General features: G+C 33.5%; 2 protein-coding genes and 1 non-coding gene across 4 annotated transcripts; 1 reads left to right on the forward strand and 2 right to left on the reverse strand.

Annotated features, from left to right (window-relative positions):
- The first annotated feature begins 123 nt into the window (after positions 1–123).
- Positions 124–10,765, forward strand: LOC125599520 (photosystem II CP47 reaction center protein). The gene is made up of 2 exons (XM_048772802.1): positions 124–9,138; positions 9,919–10,765. Exon 1 carries the CDS (start codon positions 6,649–6,651, stop codon positions 8,173–8,175), a length of 1,527 nt encoding a protein of 508 aa, XP_048628759.1. The 5' UTR covers positions 124–6,648; the 3' UTR covers positions 8,176–9,138; positions 9,919–10,765.
- On the reverse strand, positions 406–479 carry TRNAW-CCA. The gene has a single exon. It is a non-coding gene; the product is annotated as a tRNA-Trp (tRNA).
- On the reverse strand, positions 8,258–17,876 carry LOC125599521 (DNA-directed RNA polymerase subunit alpha). 2 transcript variants are annotated; one of them, XM_048772804.1, is made up of 3 exons: positions 11,499–17,876; positions 9,919–10,765; positions 8,258–9,138 (listed from the first exon to the last, which is right to left on the reverse strand). In XM_048772804.1, exon 1 carries the CDS (start codon positions 13,154–13,156, stop codon positions 12,173–12,175), a length of 984 nt encoding a protein of 327 aa, XP_048628761.1. In that variant the 5' UTR covers positions 13,157–17,876; the 3' UTR covers positions 8,258–9,138; positions 9,919–10,765; positions 11,499–12,172. The 2 variants fall into 2 exon arrangements, with proteins under 2 accessions (XP_048628761.1, XP_048628760.1); XM_048772803.1 differs by having other exon boundaries at positions 8,258–10,765.
- Positions 17,877–17,882: the final 6 nt, after the last annotated feature.

The following is a 17,882-nucleotide window of genomic DNA, read 5'->3' on the forward strand; positions in this document are numbered from 1 at the left end:
TTTTTGATCAAAAAAGATTTATATGGTATTTCATATGTTCGATAGTTCCTTACCGTGTTAATTACCCAATTTGGTCATTGAGATTCGTCGGCAATACAGATTAAGAGCTAGGAATAGATAGTACCTCTCTTTTCTCCCTTTCAAAAATGAAAACAAATAAAATTGAAATGATTGAAGTTTCTTTATTTGGAATCGTCTTAGGTCTAATTCCTATTACTTTGGCTGGATTATTCGTAACTGCTTATTTACAATACAGACGTGGTGATCAGTTGGACTTTTGATTAATTACATCTCTTTTTTTTGACTGACCTCCTTCTTGCTTTCATATGCGGGGTCGAATTCAGATTGCTGCTCAATTATTTGCGAACAGTGGAATTTGACACAATCTAATAACAAGAGTGACATCACGCTCTGTAGGATTTGAACCTACGACATTGGGTTTTGGAGACCCACGTTCTACCGAACTGAACTAAGAGCGCTTTTCTTGTTTTTTATAAAAAACGAAAGGCTAGAAAGAGGACATTCTTTAACTCGAATCGATTTTGTACGTATATACTATATCATAGTATATCATAAAATTCAGAATTATGTATGTCCAATTTTATTAAAAAAGATAAATCTAAAATGGATTCCTCGTTACTGCTCTTCTGAGCAGTAATTAGGTAGGGATGACAGGATTTGAACCCGTGACATTTTGTACCCAAAACAAACGCGCTACCAAGCTGCGCTACATCCCTTTCGATTGGTTTACAGTGTCATTGTAAACAATTCCTATCTTGTTTTCCACATCCTTCTTTTTTTTTGTTTCATATCAGATAACAAACATATATATAAGTATAATTAAAAAATTACTTTTTTTAGGCAAATCCTATCAATTTCAAATTTACATAAAAAGGCGTTTCCATTTGAAAATGGAATCTATAAGATCGTTCTAGTAGACAATATTTCAATTCTAATTTTGAAAATGGGGGGTTACATATACAAATACAAGAACTTCTTAACTACATGTACATCTATAGTTATATATATTACTATATATTGTAATACAATAAAGAAGAAAGAAGGAGGATTTCAAATGCGAGATCTAAAAACATATCTTTCCGTAGCACCGGTACTAAGTACTCTATGGTTCGTTTCGTTAGCAGGTTTATTAATAGAGATTAATCGTTTATTTCCAGATGCATTAACATTTCCCTTTTTTTAATTCTAGTTATTAACATCAGAAAGGATAAAAAAATTTAGAGATACGATCAACGATCGGGGAATAACCCCCCCTTTTTTTTCTAATTCTAAAAAAATTAGAAAAAAAAAAGGGGGCCCGAAAGGTCATAAAAACGAGGGTTCAGGATCCAATTAAAAAAAAGTGTTGCTAGGGAAAGAGTATCCTACGAGATACTTAAAAAAATACTGTACAAAGATTTGAAATATAGTTTTCAAAAAATCATTATATTACTTATTATTTTCTTTTTATTTAATTACTAATTAATATTCATTGCAACGAAATATTTAAGACATTTTTTTGAGTTAATTAACAGCTTCTATTTTTTTTGTTCTTGTTCTTTATGGACCCTAAAATTAAAATAGAAGATTGGGGGTGAATCATAAATCCAAAGGAGGTTTCATGGCCAAAGGTAAAGATGTTCGAGTAACAATTATTTTGGAATGTACCAGTTGTGTTCGAAATGATATTAAGAAAGAATCGGCTGGAATTTCCAGATATATTACTCAAAAGAATCGGCATAACACTCCTAGTCGATTGGAATTGAGAAAATTCTGTCCCTATTGTTATAAACATACAATTCATGGGGAAATTAAGAAATAGATAAAATTGAGTGCTTGTATGTCAAATTTTATTTTAAGAACAGGAATAATGAGAGTATCTACGTATTATTACATATATATAAATATAAACAAATAAAATAATAGAAAGAAATCAAATCCTATATTCTTAATTCTATATAGAAACTCTATCCTATATAGAAATAGCAATCGTTTTTATTTTGATCCGATCAAAAATAGGATTTTATAGGTAAGGAATAAAAAATTATGAATAAATCTAAGCGACCTTTTACTAAATCCAAGCGATCTTTTCGTCGGCGTTTGCCCCCGATCCAATCGGGGGATCGAATTGATTATAGAAACATGAGTTTAATTAGTCGATTTATTAGTGAACAAGGAAAAATATTATCTAGACGGGTGAATAGAGTAACTTTAAAACAACAACGATTAATTACTATTGCTATAAAACAAGCTCGTATTTTATCTTTGTTACCTTTTCTTAATAATCAGAAACAATTTGAAAGAAGTGAGTCGACCCCTAGAACTACTAGCCTTAGAACCAGAAAAAAATAGACTTATTCTTCAATTGAATAACTAATCTGAAGGAATTAAAAAGAGGTTAATATTTTGTTCGACAAATCCAATCAAGAATCAAAATTTGATTGTTACGTCTGTTTCTGTCATAAAAAAAAAAAAAAAGAAAAGAATCGTCGAAAAGAAAAAGAATAAGTCTTTTTTTAGCGACTATATACCCTCGTTTTGTTTTGACGACTTTTTTTATAATACTAATTTCTACTCTACCCTCCCCGAGCTTATTCTACTTAAGAACTCTATTTCAAATATTTTAGTGGATTTCTTCCAATCCCCTCATTTTTTGATCTCATTTGAAATCGTATAAAGACAACTCCTATTTAATAGAGCTATTTGTGCAAGTATTTTTCGATTAAGAAGTAATTGCTTCTTGTACAGATTGTGTATGAATCGGTTATAACTATAGAATACCTCCGTTTCGTGAATTACGGCATTTATTCGAGTGATCCATAAACGACGAAAATCTCTTTTTCTTTTACCCCTATCCCGACGAGCCGAAACTAAAGCTCTTATTCTCTGTTGAGTCATAGTTCGTGTAAGTCGTGAATGAGCCCCTTGAAAGCTTGATGCAAATAAACGAAGTTTTGTTCTACGCCTCCGAGCTATATATCCGCGTTTAATTCTAGTCATTGAATAAATCAAACTTTGATGAATAACTAATTCTTTTTTTAGTTTTAGTTATTCTTTTCCCCTTTACTAGTCATTAATAACCAAACGAATTATTCCAATGTATAAAAAAAAATTCCAATGGCTTTTGCTACTCTAACCTTCCCCACCACTATTTTTGGCTAGGTATTTTCCTTTGCTTTGAAAGGATAAATTGCCTTGGTACTTGATATAAAAAAAATAGAATAACTACAAAAAGTAGTAAATAGAAATGGATAAATAGTGGGTTCCTTCGTTTCTATGGTTACTTCTAAAACGGTGAGGTCCTCTCTATACACCGGAGCTCCTTCTTTTAATTAATCAATACTATTGGTAACTTGTACAATTCACATTCTTTGGCTCTACCCCATTAATATTCCAGTAATAGATCTTTCACAATGAGATCCACTTTATACAGTAACGGTATTTTATTTTAAAATTGATTTGGTCATTTACCCTGTTAGTCCGTTTTTTCTTTCAAGAGTGGAATCTTTTTAATAAAAAATGGGATTTCCCCCGCTTAATTGATAACCATTTGTTATCATTGGGGGTTTTCTAAAAAATGGAGTTGATTGGATTTGCACCAATGTAAACCATAAGTTTCAGACACAATAGAAGATATGAATGATCTATCTTTTTGAAATAATGAATCGAGTTCCTCCATTCTATTTTATTAACAGGTACTGATCCTTGATATTTCAAAAAGAATTTCCTTTTTGTGTTTCAGTCTATGATCTAAACGAGTCGCACATACACCCGAGTACATGTTCCTCGTCGCTGAGGGCATCCCCGAAGCGCTGGGGATTTTGTGACATTTCGGATTGGCTGTCTTGTATTTCTAATAAGTTGTTTAATGGTTGGCATACGGAATCATATAAATAATGGGCTGGTTTAGATGGGTTCTAACCGGCTAATTCTGAATTACTTCTCTTCAAGATTCTCTTCAATATAAAAAAAATATATTGAAGAGAATATGAAACTAAACCTTTAATCTAAAAAGATATAAAATTAGCAGTGGTAGATTTGCATGAAATCGCTCCTATTTTTATTGAACCGCTACAAGATCAACAATGCCATGAGCTTGGGCTTCTGTTGCTGACATAAAAACATCCCTTTCCATGTCTTCGGATACAACCCATATAGGTTTGCCCGTTCTTTGTACATAAACCCTTGTGATGGTTTCGCGAAGTTTTAGTAGTTCTTCCGCTTCCAAGATAACTTCTCCCGTTTGTGCCTCATAAAACGAACTAGCGGGTTGATGGATCATTACCCTGATGATATAATAGAAAAGCTTTTTCTATTTCGCAGAATGAGGCGAGATAACCAAAAAAACAGAGAAATTTGAATAACCGTACAGGCTTTTTTTGTGCGTTGCATACGGCTCTAGAATGGAATTTACGTTTTTGACCTTTCCTTTCGGCGAAAGAAAACAAAATATAGGTTCTATTATACGCGGATCCATAAATGATCCAATTACCATCCTTCTTTTTTGTTTTGTAGGAGTTAAAAAAATACTATGATGGTTCCGTTGCTTTATATATCATTTTTTTTGATCCGTCTATGATTCAGCAATCCCAAAGTGTCTTTTTTTTTGTTTTTGTAAATAAGCTTCCGGTGTGAAAACAAAGTTTGTGACGCTGGGATGTGCCCGAATAGGGAAGATATCATTTTAAATACCCCTTTCTTATCCCATACTACTCTTTCAATATATAATCTAATTTTTTTAATCTAAAAAATTTCATATCGAATTCGAAGTGCCATGCTATTATTACTTAACTAATTCATATTTCCGAGGGCGAAGGCATAGTATTTTTTCTCTAAAATAAAAAAACTCATTGGCGCCAAGCGTGAGGGAATGCTATACGTTTGGTAATTTCTCCTCCGACTAGGATAAAGGATGCTATTGAAGCGGCCAATCCCATGCATATTGTCTGTACATCGGGTCGCACAAATTGCATAGTATCATAAATAGCCATTCCAGATATTACCCATCCACCAGGAGAGTTTATAAACAAATAAAGATCTTTGGTATCCTTTTCTATACTGAGATATATCATAAGACTAATAAGTTGATTCGAGATTTCGGTATCAACCTCTTGGCCTAAAAAAAACAATCTTTCTCGATAAAGTCGGTTGATTAGGATAAAATTTTATTCCTTAGGAGCCGTACAGGCACCTTTTGATGCATACGGTTCAACAAAAATTGTTAAAAAATCAATGTGTCGATTCCAACCCCCCCTTTTTTTTCAGAGAAGGCTTTTCTTTCTAACTTAATAAGGGAAGGGCTTGCTTCCCTTTTAAAAGTAAAAGAAAAAATAAATAAGTTTTGGCCCCTTTTATTTATTAGATATTATAATCCTAATAATAAAATAATAAAACGATTGATTAGGCCTGTCAGACTAACTTGATTCATTGATATTTTTTTTTCATCGAGATTCAGTTGAAATGGGGATGGTTTTTTCTTGTTCCTGAATGGGCTTCTTCCTTTTTTTATTCCGTTTTTTTAGGTTTATGCTCTACTCCGAGTAAAAGGAAAAATTTGCCCGATTTTGATTTGCACATATAGGACAAATGAACCAAATACCGCGTCTTTTTTTTTTTTACTACTCCTTCTTTTTTTTTCAATTCATTTCTTTCACATGTCTTCTGTCAAATAGTCAATAAATTTTTAATTATATTATTTTATTTGATCAACAGTTTTAGATCACCCTGTTTCAATTTTTTGTATTTTTTTTATTTTTTAATAGAATTTTTATCATAATTTTGATATCATATTCATATCATATTAAGTAGTAATTATAAAAATATTATATATTAATTATCAATTGGATTTTTGCTAAACGGAGCCTGGATACTTAATTTTATTAGTCCGATCACGTAAACCATAAAAAATTTTTGATAATCTAATATCAATCTAAATACTCCCTGCATTTAATTCTAATTTATTTTTTGCGCTTCGCGTTACAAATTTTTGATAATTCAATCAATCTTTTTGAGCGAAACAGAGGATATCTCGATCGAGGGAGAAAATGGGGAAATCCCATATAGCCCAATATATCTGACAAGTCGCACTATATGTCAACCCAAGATGTATCTCCTTCTCCAGGACTTCGAAAAGGTACTTTTGGAACGCCAATAGGCATGAAATGAAAAAAAAAGAGAATGAAGTTCTCTATTTCACTTTGATGTGGAAACGTAAGACTGGGGTTTCATTTTTTTTTATCATATTATCCTTTTTTCCTACTTTATTAATATTAATCATATTTAAATTAATCATATTTAATACAGAAGTTGAATAAGCTAAAATAAAATATAAAATAAAAGTAAAGTAAGAGAGAATGAATAAAAATTAAAGGAAACTTTTTACGAACGGGCTTCTGAACAACAATAGCTATCTTGGTTCATATAACATAGGATTCACCCCCATTGCGTATTGGTACTTATCGGATATAGAATAGATCCGCTTCCCTTTTTTCCTATGAATCGAATTGTTCCATTATTACTAACAGAATAGAACAAATATTAATCCTTTCTCCGAAATAATTACCTAAAAAGGGGGGGTCCGTAACATAGTTTTTTCCAATGCAATAAAGTTACATAGTGTCTATTTTTCATTGATAAAGGGGTATTTCCATGGGTTTGCCTTGGTATCGTGTTCATACTGTTGTATTGAATGATCCCGGTCGTTTGCTTTCGGTTCATATAATGCATACTGCTCTGGTTGCTGGTTGGGCCGGTTCCATGGCTCTATATGAATTAGCTGTTTTTGATCCCTCCGACCCTGTTCTTGATCCAATGTGGAGACAAGGTATGTTCGTTATACCTTTCATGACTCGTTTAGGAATAACCAATTCATGGGGCGGTTGGAATATTACAGGAGGGACTATAACGAATCCGGGTCTTTGGAGTTACGAAGGGGTAGCCGCAGCACATATCGTGTTTTCTGGCTTGTGCTTCTTGGCAGCTATTTGGCATTGGGTATATTGGGATCTAGAAATTTTTTGTGATGAACGTACAGGAAAACCTTCTTTGGATTTGCCCAAGATTTTTGGAATTCATTTATTTCTTTCAGGAGTGGCTTGCTTTGGTTTTGGCGCATTTCATGTAACAGGATTATATGGTCCTGGAATATGGGTATCCGACCCTTATGGACTAACCGGAAAGGTCCAACCCGTAAATCCGGCGTGGGGCGTGGAGGGTTTTGACCCTTTTGTTCCGGGAGGAATAGCCTCTCATCATATTGCAGCAGGGACGTTGGGTATATTAGCGGGCTTATTCCATCTTAGTGTTCGTCCGCCTCAACGTCTATACAAAGGATTACGTATGGGAAATATTGAAACCGTCCTTTCCAGTAGTATTGCTGCTGTCTTTTTTGCAGCTTTTATTGTTGCTGGAACTATGTGGTATGGTTCTGCAACTACTCCCATCGAATTATTTGGTCCTACTCGTTATCAATGGGATCAGGGATACTTTCAACAAGAAATATATCGAAGAGTTAGTGCCGGACTAGCTGAAAATCAAAGTGTATCAGAAGCTTGGTCTAAAATTCCTGAAAAATTAGCTTTTTATGATTATATTGGTAATAATCCAGCAAAAGGGGGATTATTCCGAGCGGGTTCAATGGACAATGGGGATGGAATAGCTGTTGGATGGTTAGGACACCCCGTCTTTAGAAATAAAGAAGGGCGTGAACTTTTTGTACGCCGTATGCCTACTTTTTTTGAAACATTTCCGGTTGTTTTGGTAGACGGAGACGGAATTGTTAGAGCCGACGTCCCGTTTAGAAGGGCAGAATCTAAATATAGTGTCGAACAAGTAGGTGTAACTGTTGAGTTTTATGGTGGTGAACTCAATGGAGTAAGTTATAGTGATCCCGCAACTGTGAAAAAATATGCTAGACGGGCTCAATTGGGTGAGATTTTTGAATTAGATCGTGCTACTTTGAAATCCGATGGTGTTTTTCGTAGCAGTCCAAGAGGTTGGTTTACTTTTGGGCATGCTTCGTTTGCTCTACTTTTCTTCTTTGGACACATTTGGCATGGTTCTAGAACCCTCTTCAGAGATGTTTTTGCTGGTATTGATCCAGATTTGGATGCTCAGGTGGAATTTGGGGCATTCCAAAAACTTGGAGATCCAACTACAAAAAGACAAGCAGTCTGATGCAACATTGCTTTTTTCTTTTAGTTTCTGTTTGCGATTTTTTTGATTTCATTTAATAGGTAGGGTACTGTAGGAATCTTGATTTAAATCGCTGCCGTTTCTTTGACTCTTTTTTGTTCTTTATCCGGAGGTATACTCCTTCAGTAAACATAAACAAAACAGGTATGAAAGCTATAATTGTAAACCACGATCAAATTTATGGAAGCATTGGTTTATACATTTCTCTTAGTATCGACTTTAGGGATCATTTTTTTCGCTATTTTTTTTCGGGAACCGCCTACAATTTCAACTAAAAAATGAAATAATTTTTCATTCTCTTCATTGACGTAATCAGCCTCCAACTATTTGGAGGCTGATTACGTCAACTAGTCCCCGTGTTCCTCGAATGGATCTCTTAGTTGTTGAGAGGGTTGCCCAAAGGCAGTATATAGAGCATACCCAGTAAAACTTACAAGTAACCCAGATATAAAGATGGCGACTAGAGTTGCTGTTTCCATTATTATATAATTGAAAGACCACAATGGATCTATGCTAAGATCGTTTATTTACAACGGAATGGTATACAAAGTCAACAGATCGTAATGAATACAAAATAAGATTTATGGCTACACAAACTGTTGAAGATAGTTCTAGATCTGGTCCAAGAAGCACTACTGTAGGGAAGTTATTGAAACCGTTGAATTCTGAATATGGTAAAGTAGCTCCTGGATGGGGAACGACCCCTTTGATGGGTGTTGCAATGGCACTATTTGCGGTATTCCTATCTATTATTTTGGAGATTTATAATTCCTCTGTTCTACTGGATGGAATTTCAATGAATTAGACTGAGAAGAATCTTGAAGTGCTAGCTTTTTGTTCGATACAAAAAAGTAAAGTATGTAGGTCTAAAATTTTGCACCTATTCTCCTTTGGTAGTTCGACCGCGAAATTTTTTTCTGCATTGTATATTTCCGGAATATGAGTGTGTGACTTGTTAGAATTGACCCTATGGATAGTACAGAGAAGGGGGTCTGTCATCTTTATCAAGATGGTTTTATTTCGTCGGATATTCATTCGAGTATCTGGAGCACGAAATAGATCAAATAGATCACAAAGTTTTCGAACTATGATTCATACTTAATACTTAGACCTCGTAGCCGGACTTCTTTCCGTTCTATCTTATAAATTTTCATAAATCAATTTTTTTCTGCTTTTAAACTCTTATTTAGATCAAAGGACAAACGCTTCTTTGTATTTTATGTTTTTAATCATTATAGCTCTTTTTTTTTTTATTGAATAAGTGATGATCCAATGGTTCTCACTCAGTGAACTTTGGACTTTGAAGGTTTCATTGAATTATCGTGGTTTTCGTATGAATCTGAGGTTTCAATTAATAAGTAGGGTCTTAACAAGAAAATTCCTATCAATAATAAAGAAAACAAGAAGAAATCCGTATTCCCATTCCATACAAATACCAACTAAAAAAGACAATAACGGTAGGTAATCTAGAAGATTCAAGAGGCCTGTAACGATCAACACAACATAAAGACGTATGAGCTGACTTGAGTTTTTGGCATTTAACCACAAAGAAGAGCTTTCGCATTTTGACTCTTAAATAATATTGAATGAGAGAGAAGTTTAAAACTTTATATTCCATATCCGTTTCAATCAGTATTTGGGTCTTTTTTTTGTTTGAGCTGTACGAGATGAAATTCTCATATACAGTTCTTGGAGGGGGAGGAACCTTGGTTTACCTATCTCAATAAAGTTTATGATTGGTTCGAAGAACGTCTTGAGATTCAAGCGATTGCAGACGATATAACTAGTAAATATGTTCCTCCGCATGTCAACATATTTTATTGTCTAGGAGGAATTACCCTTACTTGTTTTTTAGTACAAGTAGCTACGGGATTTGCTATGACTTTTTATTACCGTCCAACTGTTACTGAGGCTTTTGCTTCTGTTCAATATATAATGACTGAAGCTAACTTTGGTTGGTTAATCCGATCAGTTCATCGATGGTCGGCAAGTATGATGGTCCTAATGATGATCCTGCACGTATTTCGTGTATACCTCACCGGTGGTTTTAAAAAACCTCGCGAATTAACTTGGGTTACTGGTGTGGTTCTGGGTGTATTGACCGCATCTTTTGGTGTAACAGGTTATTCTTTACCTTGGGATCAAATTGGCTATTGGGCAGTCAAAATTGTAACAGGTGTACCTGACGCTATTCCGGTAATAGGATCGCCTCTTGTAGAATTATTACGCGGAAGTGCTAGTGTTGGACAATCCACTTTGACTCGTTTTTATAGTTTACACACTTTTGTATTACCTCTTCTTACGGCTGTATTTATGTTAATGCATTTCTTAATGATACGTAAGCAAGGTATTTCTGGTCCCTTATAAATAATATAGATTCTAGATATTTTTAATTACTAATTTATCTTATTACTTGGTGAAGGAACAATCGTATTTTATTGCTATAAATATGGATTATTAAAAAAATAAGACATGTATTTGGATATTTCCCTTCAACTCCACAATATTGTATTATTTTTTTGACATAAAAAGTTGAAGGGAATTCTATGAAGAGAAAATGGATTATGGGAGTGTGTGACTTGAACTATTGATCGGGCCGTGCAGAAATATGACTTTATCTGCTACATTGGAATTCACAACCAAATGTGTCTTTGTTCCAACCACTGTGTAAGCCCCATACAGGGGATAGGCTGGTTCACTTGAAGAGAATCTTTTCTATGATCATAATACCCGACGATGTCGTGGATGAGTGGGCTCCGTAAAATCCAAAAATCCAGGAGATTAAGGGATGGAACATAATCAGGATTATGTTTTTAGCTATTTTTTACTAAAAAAGAGCTAAAAAAATAAAAAATTAATAGTATGTAAATGCATTCATTTCCTCTGCATCGACTCGATTTCTGATACTATCGGAGTGAATACAGGATCTAATGAAGAGTAGAGGGTAGACTTCATTAGTAACAAGTAAATCCTTTGTATTTGAAAAATCTCGATATAATTTTTGAGATTAAGGATTAATTGATAAGGTATGAGACGATCCAGAAAGCACTTAATCATGATCAACTTTTAAGCTTACGTGGGTGTTGAGCATTTACCTGTAAGAATGGAATTTATGGTAATCTTTAGTTGCAATAACTTTGGAATCGGATAATTCTTTTTTTACATATTAAATACTTGTGGATAACATATATATTTTTTGTATGTATTAATTTAGTTTGGTTAATTCTTGCTCGAGCCGGATGATGAAAAATTATCATGTCCGGTTCCCTCGGGGGATGGATCCATAAGAATTCACCTATCCCAATAACAAAAAAACCAGATTTGAATGATCCTGTATTACGAGCTAAATTAGCTAAAGGTATGGGTCATAATTATTACGGAGAGCCCGCATGGCCCAATGATCTTTTATATATTTTTCCAGTAGTCATTCTTGGTACCATTGCCTGTAACGTAGGCTTAGCGGTTTTAGAACCATCAATGATTGGTGAACCTGCGGATCCTTTTGCAACTCCTTTGGAAATATTACCTGAATGGTATTTCTTTCCTGTATTTCAAATACTTCGTACAGTGCCTAACAAATTATTGGGTGTTCTTTTAATGGCTTCAGTACCGGCGGGATTATTAACCGTACCCTTTTTGGAAAATGTTAATAAGTTCCAAAATCCATTTCGTCGTCCAGTCGCGACAACCGTCTTTTTGATTGGCACCGTGGTGGCCCTGTGGTTAGGTATTGGAGCAACATTACCAATTGATAAATCTCTAACTTTAGGTCTTTTTTAATTAAATTTATTCAATTGTAAAATAAAAGGCGTGGGTATCTAGGGAGTAGTCATTTCAAAATGAATTCTCCCTAGATACATATCTAAATTAATTTTATTAAGTAAAATAGGTTTGACTGGAAAATCGAAATTACGTTGAAGGTTTAAAATCCATTTCAATTTTAAATTGACTTTTTAGTCAAATTTTTTTAATGCTTTTTTTATTTTTTTTCTAAAATGTCTAATATCTTTTTTACATCTTCTATGTGAAAATGTTCCATTTTGATAAGGTCTTCTTGACTGTTATTCAAAAGATCCAATAATGTATGTATATTGGACTTTTTGAGACAATTATAGATTCTGGGAGGCAATTCTAATTGGTCAATAAAAATATATTGAAACGCTAGTTCTTTTTTTTTTTTTCTTAGGTTAACTAATCTATTATGAAAAGGAAAAAGGGGTAAAGTAACTTGATGTTGATTGTTCTCTAAATAGAACGTTTCTTCTTCTACATGTAGAAAAGGAATAAATAAATTAATCAAATTCCGGGAGGCTTCATGAAGTGCTTCTTTAGGAGTTAAACTTCCATTTGTCCATATTTCTAGAAAAAGAATCTCTTGTTTTTCATTCCCATTCCCATAAGAATGAATACTATGATTCGCATTTTGAACAGGCATGAATACAGCATCTATAGGATAACTTCGGTCTTCAAAGTTATTTGACATTTTTAAACTATATCCGCGATTCCTCTCGATTTTTAATCCAATACACAAATTTATTGGTTCCGTTAAGGTAGCTATATGCTGTGTATTATCAACGATTTCCACAGAGGGCGGTAAAACTATGTCTCGAGCAGTTATATATCCGGGACCTTGGACACAAATAAGCGCGTTGCGCGTTCCATATAGATTACTTTTTAATACAATCTCGTTCAAATTCATTAAAATTTCATGTACTGATTCTTGAATACCGACTATGTTAGAATAGTCATGTGGTATGTTCTCAGATTTTGCACGTGTAATACATGTTCCTTCTATTTCGCCAAGTAAAGCTCTTCGCATCGCAATGCCTATTGTGTCGGCTTGACCTTTCATAAGTGGAGACAGAATAAAGCGTCCATAATAAAGACGCTTACTGTCTCTTCTTGATTCAACACACTTCCACTGTAGTGTCCGAGTAGATACTTTGACTTTCTCTCGAACCATAGTAATTTTATTTGATCAGATCATTGAATCATTTATTTCTCTTGAAACCCTTTCAGCCTTTATTTAGTTCTATACACGTCGTTTTTTAGGGGGTCTACAACCATTATGTGGCATAGGGGTTACATCTCGTACGAAACTTAAAAGTATACCGCTTCTACGAATAGCTCGTAATGCTGCATCTCTTCCTAGTCCAGGGCCTTTTATCCTTACTTCAGCTCGTTGCATACCTTGATCCACTACTGCTCGAATAGCATTTCCTGCTGCGGTTTGAGCAGCAAAAGGTGTTCCTCTTCTTGTACCCCTGAATCCACAAGTACCCGCGGAGGACCAAGAAATCACCCGACCCCGTACATCTGTAACGGTCACAATGGTATTGTTGAAACTTGCTTGAACATGAATAACTCCCTTTGGTATTCTACGTACATTTTTACGTGAACCACTACGGGTATTTTTACGTGAACCAATTCTTAATATAGGTTTTGCCATATTTTTTCATTTCACAAGAAATATATGGATATATCCATTTCATGTCAAAACGGACCTTTTTTTTACTAGCTCCTTGGAAGTGCCTTTTCCTTTAGTAAGATTATCCTTGTCTTTGTTTATGCCTCGGGTTGGAACAAATTACTATAATTCGTCCCCTCCTACGGATTAGCCGACACTTTTCACAAATTTTACGAACGGAAGCCCTTATTTTCATAGTTGTTATTCCTTAATTCTCTTAATATACTTATTGTTGGACGAAAAAAAGGTTTCTTGATATTTTTGAATCTTGAATTGTATCTTCGTGAAAGGAATGTTGAATTTCAAAAAACCACTGACTTATTTGAATCCTTGTTATGGAGTCTAGAAAGTGGCTGTTCCCCGATTAACTTAATACCTAAGAACTTACTAAAATTTTTACCCCCCTTTTTCTCCTATAGGTATACCTATACAAAAATATGTCGAATCCTTTCAGAAGCATGACCTAAAATAAAAAAAATCTTTAGTATCTAAACAAAATCGAACCATACCGTTCGGAAGTGATTCATAAAGAAAACTTTCATTAATTCATTTTTTTCTTTAATTTCATTCGGGGTAAAAAATTCTAAACTTTTTTAGCAGGGGTGGTATTACACAACCCCCCCCCCTTTTTTTTCACAAATGCTAAGTTCCGGATATCCAATTTTGATATTAGAAGGATTACCATATATAACACAAAATTTCTCCGCCGATTCTTTTTAGTCGAGCTTCTCGATCTGTCATTATACCTTGAGAAGTTGAAAGGATTACAATTCCTATTCCGCCTAAAATTCGTGGAATTCGTTGAGAGTTAGAATAGATTCGTAGACCCGGTCGGCTTATTCTCTTTAAATTTAAAATCGTTTTATAGGATTCTTTCTTATTTCGTCTATGTCTTAGGGTTAAAATCAAAAAATATTGATTGTTTTCGCGATGTTTCCTTACGTTTTCGATAAAACCCTCTCGTAAAAGTATTTTAACAATGCTTTCGGTGATGTTAGTCGATCCTATCCGAACTGTTCCTTTTCTATTCATGTCAGCATTTCGTATAGAGGTTATTATATCAGCAATAGTGTCTTTCCCCATGATAAGTTAAAATTCCTTAATTGTTCTATAATTTTGATATAATCAACATGTTATTTTTCTTTTATTTATATAAAAATAGAGACGAATTATATATTAATATATGAATTCAATTATTAATATATAAAATTATTAAGGGTATATGCGTGATACACAATCTATTAATTATAATTAATTTGATTTCAATACCATTTTTTTAATCCTATCCTATATTAACTATCGATATTTAGGTCTTATAATACTTCAGGAGCTAATGAAACTATTTTAGTAAAGTTTAATTGTCTCAATTCCCGTGGGATCGCCCCAAAAACGCGAGTTCCTTTTGGATTTCCTTCTTGATCAATGACAACTGCGGCATTGTCGTCATATCGTATTATCGTCCCATTCTTACGTTTGAGTTCTTTACAAGTACGTACAATTACAGCTCTGACCACTTCTGATCTTTCTAGAGTAGTATTTGGGATTGCTTCCTTGATTACAGCAACAATAACGTCACCAATATGAGCATAGCGGCGATTACTAGCTCCTATTATTCGAATACACATCAATTTTCGAGCCCCGCTGTTGTCTGCTACATTCAAATAGGTTTGTGGTTGAATCATATTTTTGTATCTCTTCTTTTAGTGCAAAGGACGAAGTAAAAAAAATATTGTTTGTCAAAAAAAACTTAGAATCTTTTTATCCTTAAATGTTATTTAGCTTTTTCATTCTATATTCCTATTCAGAAATAATGAATTGGGTTTTTATAGGCATTTTTGATGCCGCGATTGAAATAGCTTTTCTGGCTATATTTTCTGGTACACCACCCATTTCATAAAGGATTTTACCTGGTTTAACCACAGCTACCCAGTACTCTGGGGATCCTTTCCCAGAACCCATACGCGTTTCCGCGGGTCTTACTGTAACTGGCTTGTCTGGAAATATACGTACCCAAATTTTTCCACCACGTCGTATATTTCGTGTCATTGCTCGTCGCCCTGCTTCTATTTGTCTAGATGTAATCCAAGCGGGTTCAAGTGTTTGAAGAGCATATCTGCCAAAACAAATACGATTCCCACGAGAGGATATTCCTTTTAGTCTTCCTCGATGTTGTTTACGAAATTTGGTTCTTTTTGGGTTATAGTTGATGGGTTTTTTCTAAATGAGAAATTCCATCTCTACTGCAGAACTGGACGTGAGAGTTTCTTCTCATCCAGCTCCTCGCGAATAAAAGGATTAATTAAGATATAGATGTAGTTAATGATTAATCCTATTAATCATGGTATTTTTTTTTTATTTCATCTTATCTCTTCTAAATTTGTGTATGTCTTTTTTGAAATAGAATCAAAGATCAATTTTATTTCGATTTATTTAAAAATAACGTAATATCATCATTACAAATGTAATTTTTATTAGAGTTAGAATATTATAACAAATCCTTATTTTTTTTTCATTGTTTTTTTCATCTTTTATTACTGTTTTTATTTGAAAAAAAAAAACCAATTTTTCGCCGGCGAATATTTACTCTTTCAATATCTATTTAAGTTTGCTGTTTATCCCCCGAGGTCTCAGAATCAAAATCAGAATAGATAATAAAGTTTCTGGTTTATTCCGCCATCCTGTCCAATGAATTACTAAGATTTCTTGTTCACTAGAATCCTATATATTCATGGGTTCCGTCGTTCCCATCGCTTCTTGATTAATCATTAGGCCTGAATTCTACAATGGAGCTTTTACATGAAATTTTGAATTTCTTTTTTTTTTGAGGCAATTTTCTCAGTTTTGATTGTCTCAAGGCTCTTAATTTTTTGTTTTCGGAACAGATTTATCTAATTATTATTATTTATCTAATTATTATGAATGAATCTGTATTGATGCTTTATTACATTGCTTTTCTTACAGTGACCTCATAGATTTTCCAAATTGGAATCATATATCATTAATATTCAATTTTTTCGCTCTTTCTTTCATCCTTCCATTTATCCGCATACTTTTTGATTACCTTTCATAACTTAATAATCATCTTTCTTTATTCTTTTTTTTTAGTCAGTTGCTCCAATGATATGATCAGCCTATCATATCTTGACTAATTTTTTGGATCCAGATAATGCGAAGCAATGAGTTGCTTAGGTTATTTATTAATGCTGTAGTTATTAGTTGGTAAGTTCTTTTTTTTTTTTATCGTAATCTAACCCTAAACCAACGAGTCACACACTAAGCATAGCAATTATATCAAAGGAGTTTTGATGGAAATGTTTATTCAACCTTATAGAATTGCTTATTTTTTTTTCTTAAACATAAAAAAGAAGACTACAAGTTTTTATTTTTATTTCTTTATAGTGTTATACTACATAGTTTTCGTTTTTTATCATTGGATAAAATGTAAAGACAAATAAAGTTTTTTTATTCTTCGTCTACGAATATCCAAATTTTTATTCCTAAAACCCCATAAATAGTTCGAACTGTATAGGAACAATAATCAATTTTAGCTTCAATTGTTTGTAAAGGAACTCTGCCTTCTCTGATCCATTCAACACGTGCAATTTCTTTTCCGTCGATACGTCCTGCAATTTGTACTTGAATTCCTTTTGTATTCGCCTGTTCAGTTAATTCAATAGCTTTTTTCATTGCTTTTCGAAAAGAAACGCGATTTTTTAATTGGCCAGCTATAAATTCTGCAAGAATATTAGGATGCCCATACGGATTGGAAATTCGGGTAATAGCAATGTTGAGTTTTCTATTGACACAATTAAGTTCTTTTTGAACATTCATCTGTAATTCTTCGATTCTTCGGGGTTTATCTTCAATTAATAATTTAGGAAATCCCATATAGATTATGATCTGAATGAGATCGATTCTTTTTTGAATTTCGATACGTGCAATTCCCTCCATACCAGAGGATATTCTTATATTTTTTGGACATAATTTTTAATACAGTCTCGTATTTTTTTATCTTCTTCTAAACCTTCAGAATACTTTTTTGGTTGTGCAAACCAAATAGAATGATGACTTTGGTTGTACCAAGTCTGAAACCAAGTGGATTTATTTTTTGTCCCATGGGCCTCCACTACTATATGTATCGTAACATGTTAGATTTATGTTTTCATTGCTGCATCCAGGTTTTTTTAAATACATTTAAATATTCTTCATATTGTTGATATAA

Source organism: Brassica napus, unplaced genomic scaffold, assembly GCF_020379485.1.
Source record: "Brassica napus cultivar Da-Ae unplaced genomic scaffold, Da-Ae ScsIHWf_1884;HRSCAF=2527, whole genome shotgun sequence".
Taxonomy (NCBI): Eukaryota; Viridiplantae; Streptophyta; class Magnoliopsida; order Brassicales; family Brassicaceae; genus Brassica; species Brassica napus.